The sequence below is a fragment of the Callithrix jacchus genome, chromosome 15 (assembly GCF_049354715.1).
Source record: "Callithrix jacchus isolate 240 chromosome 15, calJac240_pri, whole genome shotgun sequence".
Taxonomy (NCBI): domain Eukaryota; kingdom Metazoa; phylum Chordata; class Mammalia; order Primates; family Cebidae; genus Callithrix; species Callithrix jacchus.
In genome coordinates, this window is record NC_133516.1 from 35,203,553 (window position 1) to 35,216,043 (window position 12,491).

At 40.4% G+C, this 12,491-nt stretch overlaps 1 protein-coding gene across 50 annotated transcripts in view; it reads right to left on the bottom strand.

Moving 5' to 3' along the window:
- Positions 1-12,491, bottom strand: part of PBRM1 (polybromo 1) — a 153,596-nt gene that overhangs the window by 126,994 nt on the left and 14,111 nt on the right. For all 50 annotated transcript variants that reach the window (XM_054245729.2, XM_035275781.3, XM_035275772.3 and 47 more), the window contains one exon: positions 7,345-7,492. In XM_054245729.2, the coding sequence (XP_054101704.1) occupies positions 7,345-7,492 (148 nt within the window). The remainder of the gene's footprint in view (positions 1-7,344; positions 7,493-12,491) is intronic.

The window sequence follows — 12,491 nt, forward strand, 5'->3', positions numbered from 1 at the left end:
CTGATTTAAGAGATTTCACCAAGAAAACTGAAAGAACTAAAAAAATTATCTAAAAAAGCAACACAGACACAAAAGCAGAAAATATGAAAAGTTAAGAGAAATGGAGACCTGTGGGAAGTCTAATATAACATCCAGTCAGAGTTTCTACAAGAACAGAGAACAGGGAAAAAGCAAAATGCTAAAACATGGCTAAAAACTTTCCAAAGATGAGCCAGGCACGGTGGCTCACGCCTGTAATCCCAGCACTTTGGGAGGCCAAGGTGGGCGGATCATGAGGTCAAGAGATCAAGACCATCCTGGCCAATATAATGAAACCCTGTCTCTACTAAAAATATAAAAATTAGCTGGGCGTGGTGGCATACGCCGGTCGTCCCACCTACTCGAGAGGCTGAGGCAGGAGAATTGCTTGAACCTGGGAGATGGAAGTTGTAGTGAGCCGAGATCCCACCACTGTACTCCAGCCTGGCGCCTGGCTACAGAGCAAGACTCTGTCTCAAAAAAAAAAAAAAAAACAAGAAAAAAAAACTTCCCAAACATGATGAGAAACACCAATCTAAGATTTATGAGGCACTACTCGCAAATTCTATAAATAAAAGGATATCTAAATATATCACAATAAAACTATAGAATATAAAAGAGAAAAAGATACTAAAGATCACCAGAAAAGAAACAACAGATAATCTTTAAAGAACTACGATTATATGATGAATGACTTCTCAATAGCAAAAAGGAATGAAGAATAAAGAAAGTAGTAATAATGCTACTGACTCCACAAATCAATAGTATCATTATTAATGTTTTTAAAGACAGGATCTCACTGTTGCCCAGGCTGGAGTGCAGTAGCATGATCACGGCACACTGCAGCCTTGAACTCTTGGGCTCAAATGATCCTTCCACCTGGGCCTCTCAAGTAACTGGGACTGGTGGTGTACTCCACCACACTCGGCCAATTAAAACCTTTCTTTTTCCCCCGTAGAGATGGGGTCTTCGTACATTGCCTACGCTGGTTAAAGCAATCCTCCTGCCTCAACCTCCCAAAGCGCTGAGATTATAGGCATGAGCCATCAGGCCTGGCTCAATTATTTTATGGCAGGGGTCCCCAATCCCCAGGCCACAAACAGCTACCAGTCTATGGTCTGTTAGAAACTGGGCTGCACAGCAGGAGGTGAGCTCAGGCAAGACAACATTACTACCTGAGCTCCACCTCCGGTCACATGAGCAGTGGCATTAGATTCTCATAAGAGTGTGAACCCTATCGTGAACTGTGCATGCAAGAGATCTAAGTTGTGTGCTCCTCATAAGAATCTAATGCCCAATGATCTGGAAGGCAAGAGTTTCATTCTGACCCTGCCCCCTACATCCACCGCTGTCCATGGAAAATTGTCTTCCACAAAACCGGTCCCTTGTGCCAAAAAGCTTGAGGACCACTGTTATATGAGATTCAAAAATTGCCATAAAAGAACTAAAGTACACAGCACCAGCATTATAAATAAGAAAAAGAGTGATCAGAGTTGAATTATTCTAAAGTAATTATACTGTTTGGAGAATTAAGATCCAGACTAGCTTCTGGCTTTGATGAGTTAATTATGCATAATAAAACTTCTTAGGTAAGAACTAAAAAGGTTGTCCATAGGTGTTACAGTTTCCAAATTTTAGAGATAATAAGAGAAAAAAGAATTTTTGAATAAACAAAATCAAAAGAAGGCATAAAGAAAAAAATAACAGGGCCGGGCGTGGTGGCTCACGCCTGTAATCCCAGCACTTTGGGAGGCTGAGGCAGGTGGATCACGAGGTCAAGAGATCGAGACCATCCTGGTCAACATGGTGAAACCCCATCTCTACTAAAAACACAAAAAATTAGCTGGGCACGGTGGCGCGTGCCTGTAATCCCAGCTACTCAGGAGGCTGAGGCAGGAGAATTGCCTGATCCCAGGAGGTGGAGGTTGCAGTGAGCCGAGATCACGCCATTGCACTCCAGCCTGGGTAACAAGAGCAAACCTCCAACTCAAAAAAAAGAAAAGAAAAAAATAACAAAATGCATTGAAGAGTAAGATAAAGAAACTGAGCAAGGTGGTGGGCACTTACAGTCCTAGCTACCTGGAGGCTGAGGTGGGAAGACTGCTTGAGTCCAGGAGTCTGAGGCCAGCCTGGGCAACTTAGTGAGACTTCATCTCTTAAAAGGATTTAAGGCCAGGCACGGTGGCTAATGCCTATAATCCTTGCACTTTGGGAGGCTGAGGTGGGTGGATCATCTGAGGTCAGTCAGGAGTTTAAGACCAGTCTGGCCAACATGGTGAAGCTCCATCTCTACTAAAATACAAAAATTAGCCAGGCACGATGGCAGGTGCCTGTCATCCTAGCTACTTGTGAGGCTGAGAGGGGAGAATTGCTTGAACTCGGGAGATGGTGGTTGCAGTGAGCTAAGATCATGCCACTGAACTCCAGCCTGGGCAGCTGAGCAAGACTACATCTCAAAAAATATATAAAATAAAATAAAATAAATAAATAAAAAGATGAGATGAATAGAAAGTAGAAATTTAGATTTCAGAAATATATCCAAACATAATGATAATTACTAAAACTGTAAAGAGTTGAAATGCCCTAGTTAAGAAGCAAAGATTATAAACTGGTGTAACAGAAGTTCAGATATATGTTGTTTACAAGACATACCTAAGCACTGAAAGAATATGAATGTATGAAAAGTATAAAAATGAAAAAACCAAACTAGGTAAACACCAAAACAAAACTAGCATAACTACATTAATGTCAGACAAAATAGACCAAATAAAATACTAGTAATAAAAAGGGCTATCACATAATGCCACAAAGTTCAATTAACTAGGACAATAATTTTAAACTTTTATTTTCCTATTTGCATACTTTTAAAACATATAAGCAAATATTAACAGAATTATAAGGAGAAATAGACACATCCATAATGAGAGTAAGAGATTTTAAAACACTGAATTCAGTAAGTGGATAGATAGTTCATGCAGGCAAATCAGTAAGGATATAAAAGATTTGGCTGGGCGTGGTGGCTCATGCCTGTAATCCAAGTGCTTTGGAGGCCAAGGCGGGTGGATCACCTGGGGTCGGGAGTTCAAGACCAGCCTGACCAATATGGTGAAATCCTGTCTTTAAAAATAAATAATAAAAGATTTTAAAAGGGCCAGGCACAGTGGCTCATACCCGTAATCTCACCTTTTGGGAGGCCAGGGCAGGTGGATGACCTGAGGTCAGGAGTTTAAGATCAAGATCAGCCTAGTCAACAGGGTGAAACCCCATTTCTACTAAAAAATACAAAAATTAGCCAAGTGTGGAAGCACACACCTGTAGTTCTGGCTACTGCAGAGGCTGAGGCAGGAGAATCACTTGAACCTGGGTGCTGGAGGTTGCAGTGAACCGAGATCGTGCCACTGCATTCCAGCTTGGGTGACAGAGTAAGACTCTGTCTCCAAAAAAAAAAAAAAGAAAAAAGGTTGTTCATAAGATTTCCACAATTAAAAAAAAAAAAAGATTGTAGCAACATAATTAAAAAGCAGAGCATGTGATCCAATGAACACAAGCAGAGCACTGTGCTATATAAATGGTACTCTGGTTATGTTCACGTAATTCATAGCAGCATAACCCAAAATAGCTAAAAGCAGAAACCAAATTTCCATCAACTAGGGAATGAATAAACAAAATGTGGTATATTCATACACTGGAATATGAATCAGCCATAAAATAGAACGAAGTACTGATACATGGTGCAACATGGATGATACCTGAAGACATTATATTCACTGAAAAAAGCCCATTACAAAAGGCCATACACTGTATGACTATTTATATGCTTTGACTGAACAAGCAAATCCATACAGTAGGAAAGTAAATTAGTGGTTGCCAAAGGCTGTCACAGGGAAAAGGGAAGTGCCTGCTAATGCGTATGGCTTTCTTTTATCTTCTAGAATTATATAGTAGTGATAGTTGCAAAATTTTGTAAATAACTAAAAACCCCTTGATTCTACATTTTAAGATGGTATATAAATTATATTATCTCAATTTAAAAATACATATATATGCTGGGTGTGGTAGCTCACGCCTGTAATCCCAGCATTTTGGGAGGCCAAAGCAGGTGGATTACCTGAGCTCAGGAGTTCAAGACCAGCCTGGGACACAGAGTGAAACCCCATCTCTATACTAAAACATAAAAAATCAACCAGGCATGGTGGTGTGCACCTGTAGTCCCAGCTACTCAGGAAGCTAAGGGAGAATTGCTTGAATCCAGGAGACGGAGGTGCACCTGTAGTCCCAGCTACTCAGGAAGCCAAGGTAGAATTGCTTGAACCCAGGAGACGCAGTGAACCAAGATTATGTCACTGCACTCCAGCTCGGGTGACAGAGCAAGACTCGTCTCAAAAGAACAAGAACAAAAACAGGCCAGGTGTGGTGGTTCATGCCTGTAATCCCAGCACTTCGGGAGGTTAAGGCCAGTAGGTCATGAGGTCAGGAGATCGAGACCATCCTGGCCAACATGGTGAAACCCTGTCTCTACTAAAAATAGAAAAATTAGCAGAGCATGGTGGCACGTGCCTGTAATCCCCGGGAGGCCGAGGCAGGAGAATCACTGGAACCAGGGAATTGGAGGTTGCAGTGAACCGAGATCATGCCTCTGCACTCTAGCCTGGCGACAGAGCAAGACTCTGTCTCAAAACAAAACAAAAACATTTATAATTTCAAGTATAAACTTAACGTATTTGTAGAATCTTTATGAAGTAACATTTAAAGCTTTACTAAGACACTTTTAAAAAGATGTAAATAAATGAAGACATACCAAATTCACAGACCGAAACAGTCAAAATTATGTCAGTTTTCACTAATATGACCTATAATCGAAACAATCACAATAAAAATTCCAAAAAAATTTTTTGTGTGCTTGTTGACTTAATACACTAATGTAAAATGTGTAAGAAATGGCAAAAGGTCAAGTATAGTTAACCTACTTTCTTACTCGATAAAGAATTAGAAAGCAAGTTGGGCATGGTGGCTCATGCCTGTAATCCCAGCACTTTGGGAGGCTGAGAGAGGTGTATTGCTTGAGCCCAGGAAGTTCAAGACCAGCCTAGGCAACATGGCAAAAATCCCATCTCTACCAAAAATACAAAAAGTCAGCCAGGTGTGATGTTTGCACGCTAACTGGGAGGCTAAGGTAGGAGGATTGTTTGAGCCTAGGAGACGGGAGCTGTAGTGAGCCAAGATCATACCACTACACTCCAGTCTGGGCAACAAAGGAGATTGTTGGAATTAGGCCGGGCACCGTGGCTCATGCCTGTAATACCAACATTTTGGGAGACCGAGACAGGCAAATCACGAGGTCAGGAGATCGAGACCATCCTGGCCAACATGGTGAAACCCTGTCTCTACTAAAATGCACCAAAAAAAATGAGCTTGGTGTGGTGGCACATGCCTGTAGTCCCAGCTACTCAGGAGACTGAGGCAGGGGAATCACTTGAACCCAAAGGCGGAGGTTGCAGTGAGCTGAGATCGTACCACTGCATTCCAGCCTGATAACAGAGTGAGACTCCGGCAAAAAAAGAGAAAAAAAGAATTATAAAGCTAAAGTAATTAAGATAGAAATAGAATGGCCTAATAACAGATAAACTGGCCTTCAGAACACAATAAAAGGAGAGAAACAGATCCATGAATACATGGAAATGATGACAACAGTGACTGTGAACAAATGCAGAGAGAATACTGTTGGCTATACCTGTGGGGAAAAAACAGAGTCCTATCTTATAAAAGACAAAAATCAATCCCAGCTGCATTAAAGGCTTATATGAAAGACAAAAGTATAAAACTTTAAGAAGAGTATACAAGAGAAGAAAGAATATAATCTTTGGGCAAGAGGAATCTCTGAAACAAGATACGAAGAATAAACCAAACTTAAAGATTAATAAATTTGATTATATTAAAATAAAACACGGCCGAGCACAGTGGCTCATGCCTGAAATCCCAGCACTTTGGGAGGCCGAGGTGGGTGGGTCACAAGGTCAAGAGATAGAGACCATCCTGGCCAACATGGTGAAACCCCATCTTTTTAAATACATACATACATACATACATACATTCATTTCTGTTCATCAAAAAACACCATGCATGGTGAAACCCCACCTTTAAAAATAAATAAATAAATAAATAAATAAATACATTTCTGTTCAGCAAAAAACACCATAAAGGGTGAAAAGATACGCACACAGTGGGAGAAGATATCTGAAACATACAAAATCAAAAAATAAAAAATAACACATATAATCAAAAAGGATTAGTATCTACAATAATTTAAAAATTTCTGTGGCTGGGCATGGTGGCTCACACCTGTCATCCGAGCACTTTGGGAAGCCAAGGTGGGTGGGTCACTTGAGGTCAGGAGTCAGAGACCAGCCTGACCAACACAATAAAACCCCATTTCTACTAAAAATACAAAGAATTAGCCAGGTGTGGTAGCAGGCACCTGTAATCCCAGCTACTCGGGAGGCTGAGGCAGGAGAATCGCCTGAACTCAGGAAGCAGAGGTTCCAGTAAGCCGAGATTGTGCCACTGCACTCCAGCCTGGAGAACAAACAGAGTGGGACTTTGTCTCAAAAAAAAAAAAAAAAAAAAAATTTCTAAAGCCAGGAGTGCTGGCTCATATCTGTAGTACCAGCTACACAGGCTGAGGCAGGAGGATTACTTGAGGCCAGGAGTTTGAGACCAGCCTGGGATAGTGAGACTCTGTTTCTAAAAGAAAAAAAAAATTCCAGAAATATGAAAATGACTAATAAACCAAGAGAAAAACAGGCAAAAGATTTGAGCAGACAGAGGAGAAGTAAGAATGGCTTATAATCATATGAATATGGGCTGGGCACAGTGGCTCATGCCCGTAAACCCAGCAAGTCAGGAAGCCAAGGCAGGTAGATCACTTGAGCCCAGGAGTACCAGCTTGGGCAACATGGTGAAACCCCCATCACTAAAAAACATACAAAAATTAGCTGGGCATGGGGGCACACACCTCTAGTGCCAGCTACTCAGGAAGCTGAGGTGGGAGGACTGCTTGAACCTGGAAGGTGGAGGTTGCTGTGAACCGAGATCTCACCACTATACTCCAGCCCCTATAACAGAGCAAGACCCTGTCTCAAAAAGCAATAAATTAAAATACGTAAATATATAAGAAATAAAAATCATTTGAATGTTCAATCTCTTTACAAATAAGACAAATATGAACTCAAGCCACAAAAAAAACCACTACTCACCTGCCAGATTTATAAGTGTTAGAAAGCCAGACAATAATCAAATTGGGATTTTCCAAATTTCATAATTTCTTACCTTATAATAGGCCTTTGCATTGTTAAAAAGTAGCTGGAAGTCAGCAGTCAGCAAATTAACATCATCATATTCTTCCATTTTTAGTTTCTGCTGGATTTTCATCAAATCAATGGGCTGAGAAACCACTTCATAATAGTCTGGTTGATTTCTGTTACAATTTAGATTTTTTTAAAGAGATATTAATCTGAAGCTTAGGAGAAGTTGTATTTCAAAACTATTATGATAATGTTCAACATTCCAAGTCACAGAGCTTATTAGAATCTTTCATGGACTTTGGAGCTTACTTTAAAAAAAAAAGTCTGCCATCAAACTCACATTATTGGAACTAAAAGAGAGCAACAAAAGCAAGATGCATATGCATTCCCTTTTCAAAACGTATGTTAATGACATAAAAACCCATCTGTGGTTGTCTTTTATGTGCTAAATATTTAATGTTTATGGCACCAATGCTAAACCTATGTTGATGGTATCTTTCATAAATGAAGATGACTCACCTTTCATAGTGCTGAAAAGTGTGAAAATAGAGACATGTTTCAACTCTCTTTATAAACTTACAAAATGGATTCTTTCTTCAGTAAGTGAGGGACCACATACATTTTTTTCTACCAAGTTCTATCAAATGCCTATTACACATGCTGCTTTAATAGCAATTACTATAATTACAAAGGAGGAAGATGATCCCTTGGCTTAAGCAGCTTACCAAAGATGAAGAGATTTAAGAGACATCTAAATACAATCAAACTCTTGGGAAAAAAAACATGGGACTAAGAAACACAAAATTTAGCTTCGCAGTTATACCTTGCAGGAAGGAATATTAAGGAACACACAAGAAACTTTGAAGGTAATTATAATGACACAATTTCCTAAAATAATTTTTTCCTTAAATTTCTTAAGTAATTTTAGTGACAATTTCTTAAGTTCCCAAAATAACTTCTTGGGTTTAGGGTTCATGGATACTTATTATTTTTTCTGTCTTTTTTCAAATGAAGTTACAGGAGATAAGTAAGCCTTCTAAAAATCGATGTGAGTGACTGTTTTCTCAATTCTCCCACAGCGGTAGGTATTCAGCCCCATTCTAGATGTGTTAAGAAATAAGTTATTACAAATAATATCATGGTGATTAAGGCTTAAATCTCTCTTGGAACCTTAGCTGACAGGTTATAATCATTCTTTTATTATATATAAATTATTTTTTACTTTTTATTCTGACATAAAAGTTGTAAAAATAGTACCTTTTTTCTGAACCATCTGAATAAGCTCTGACATGATGCCCCATCATTCTTGATCATTTAATGTTTGTTTCCTACAAACAAGGACCACAACTCAACCATCAAAATCAGGAAATAAATGTTAATACAGTACCATCGACCACTGAACTGTGCAGGTCCACTTATACGCGAACTTTTTTCAACCAAAAAAATTCAGAGAGAATCTTGAGAAATCAGAGAAAAAGCAGAAAGAATACTGATGTTGTCAGTGGTATCAAGGGACTTTCTCGGTTTTGGTTTTGTTTTTTTTTTTTTTGAGACAGGGTTTCACCATGTTGCCCAGGCTGGTCTCAAACTCCTGAGCCAAGTACAGCTATCAGCCTTGCCTCAGCCTCCCAAAGTGCTAGGATTACAGGAGCGAGCCACTGTGCCCAGCCGCAGGGGACTTTCTCACAGCAAACATTAGGGCTTTGATAACGTAATATCCAAAATGGTCCTCTTCATGTGGGCCTACTGGACCACAGTCCAGTGCTCCTTGCTGAAGCAGGACCTCAGCAGTCTCTCAAGTTTAGGCGATTATCTATAGACATCTGAGAACTCAATGAGGACATGTGCCTAGAAAGAACACTATACCCCAGAATCACTGCTACTAGATTACTCACATTTTTTAAATTACCACAAATACAAAAGAAATATCAGGATCCCAACCACTCAGTCTATATCATAAGGTCAAAACAGGGTACTCTCATTTTAAAATGAAAGAGTTTTACTAATTTTTTCCACTGAAATCAAACATATAGAAAACCATCAAAAGTAAAAATCATTCTTATAATCCATAGACATTCTTCCAGACTTCTCTCTAGGCATATGTACACACAAGCCAAATTTAACATAAACAGGATTATATTGTATGTTCTTTCAAAACAACTTTTCTCTTTGAACAACAGGTGAGGGCAGTCTGGCATACGGCTGCAAAACAGCCAAAACGTCGTCTTCATCAGAATAGTGAGAAACACTAGCCCTGGTGTGCAGAAAGCCTGCTGGCTACTCCCTACCCCATTCTCCTTTTTTCCCAGGATGACAGCATTCTACGATGCTGCATGGCTACTACAGACCATATTCTCGGCCGGGCACAGTGGCTCACACCTGTAATCCCAGCACTTTGGGAGGCCGAAGCAGATGAATCATGAAGTCAAAAGATTGAGACCACCCTGGCCAACAGGATGAAATCCTGTATCTACTAAAAATACAAAAATTAGCTGGGCGTGGTGGCACTTGCCTGTAGTCCCAGCTAATCAAAGAGGCTGAGGCAGAAGAATTGCTTGAACCCTGGAGGCAGAGGTTGTAGTGAGCCAAGACTGCACCATTGCACTCCAGCCTGGGCAACAGAGCAAGACTCTGTCTCTCAAAAAAAAAAAAAAAAAACAAGAAAGAAAAAAAAAAAAAAGACCATATTCTCAGCCAGCATAGTGTTGCATACCCATAGTCCCAGCTACTTGGGAGGCTGAGGGAGCACTGCTTGAGCCCAGGAGGTCAAGGCTGTAGTGTGCAATGATGATGCCTGTGAGCAGCCTGCATTCCAGCCTGTGTGACATGGTGAAGCCTCATCTCCAAGGAAAAAACAACAACAAAAACCCTTAAAGACCATATTCTCCAGCGTAACTGAAGCTAGCCAACACGAGAGCTGAAGTATGTCATATCCAAGTCATGTCCTTAACACTCCTTCTTTTTCCATACTGGCTGGAAGGTAGTCGTGGTAGTGAGTCATCTCAGACCATGCAGACAAAAGTTATATCACAAAGATAGCAGAATAGAGTTAACTAATACTTGGACCTTGACAACTTCACAGAACAGGACTTTTACACGAGAAAGAAATTTCTCTTTTGGTTCGGCCATTGTTGATTTTGATGTCCTACGACAAAGTAGCCAAATACAATAACTAAAATGAAGTATCAATAAGGGATTCACAAATTGTGTAGCTCTGAGCACTACTACTTCTTTTTTTTTTTTTTTGAGACAGAGTTTCGCTCATTACCCAGGCTGGGGAGCAATGGCGCAATCTCGGCTCACTGCAACCTCCGCTTCCTGGGTTCAGGCAATTCTCCTGCCTCAGCCTCCCGAGTAGCTGGGATTATAGGCACGCACCACCATGCCCTGCTAATTTTTTGTATTTTTAGTAGAGACGGCGTTTCACCATGTTGACCAGGATGGTCTCAATCTCTTGACCTCGTGACCCACCTGCCTCGGCCTCCCAAAGAGCTGGGATTACAGGCTTGAGCCACCGCACCCGGCATACTTCTTAAAAATACTTGAGAAAAAATATACACTACACATTGGAGTGTCAGAGAAAGGCACCATTATCTTTGAGGTTGTAATATGACAGTGGTCCAGCATGCGAGGTCTGTATCCTCTGCCACTCAGCACTAACCTGCCAGTGAAAAGGAGGCAGCAGAGGGATGGTATCTTCTATAAAAGGTTTTGTATACTTCAGTATGATGCTGTTACTCTATACCACATAATGGTTAAGAGCACAGGCTTTGGAGTCAGAATGACTTTAGTCTAAACACCAGCTATCTTAGTAGTTACAAGAACTTGTGCAAGTTCTCACCTATAAACTGTGATAGCTCAGAATTTTAAATAACATATAATCTAAAAAATGCTTGGTATTGTGTATAGAATGTGGCAAACAATAAATACATGCTCTTACTACTTTACGCTAATTAAATAACAACTTTGAGAAGACCATTATTGATAAACCAACTCAAATATGGAGACAGATACCTCGAAAAGAAAGAAACAACTCTTTCTTTTCGACCATGGCTAATTTACAGGGCTCTACTAATTCAGGATGGTGACACTGCACTCTCAGTGGCTCTGCTCGTTGAGGTGAGAAATTTGCCTTCAATTCAACTTAGAGCTTGGCTATCCACTGTACTATCGACAATCATGAATGAATCTAAATCTTTAGTTAACTCACTGTATTTCCATTCTAGAGCTGCTGTAACAAATTAATACAAATTTAGGGGCTTAAAACAAAACACATTTTTTATATTCGTTCTAGAGGTCAGAAGTCCAGAATGGGTCTCACTGGTCTAAAATCAAGGTTTTAGCAGGGCTGCATGCCCCCTGGATGTTCTAGTAGAGAGAATCTAGTGAAAAAGATTTCCTTGCCTTTTTCAGCTTCTAGAGCTCACCTGCATTCCTTGGCTTGTAGTCTCCTTCCTCCATCTTCAAAGCCAGCAGTATAGCATTTTCAAATCTCTCTCTGACTGAACTTATCTCCCTCTTCCCCATTTAAGGACCCACATGGATAACCCAGGATAACCTCTCCAATTCAAGATCAGTGATTAGCAAATTTAATTCCCCTCTGCCATGTCATACAACATATTCACAGTTCCAGGGATTAGAATGTGGAAGTATTTGGGGACCAGTTTTCTGCCTAACACACTCATGTATGTTTTCAGAACAAATAACTTCAATTGCCAGAGTTGTTTTTTTTTTTTCCTGAGACAGTTTCACTCTTGTCGTAGAGGCTGGAGTGCAATGGCGCAATCTTGGCTCACCACAACTTCTGCCTCTTGGGTTCAAATGATTCTCCTACCTCAGCCTTCCAAGTAGCTGGGATTGCAGGTGCACGCCACCATGCCCAGCTAATTTTGTATTTTTAATAGAGATGGAATTTCTCCATGTTAGTCAGGCTGGTCTTGAAATCCTGACCTCAGTTGATTCATCTGCCTTGGCCTCCCAAAGTGCTAGGATTACAGGCATGAGCCACTGCACCCAGCCAATTGCCAGAGTTTTGAACAGAACAGTGATAATATTTTGACAGCGAGAGAGGAAGGATGTTCCAGTTAGTGGTGCAAGATATGAAAGGTATGTGCAAGATGCCTCTCAGTGTAATTTGAAAAAACGGATCCCTTTTAACTATCACTATGAAAA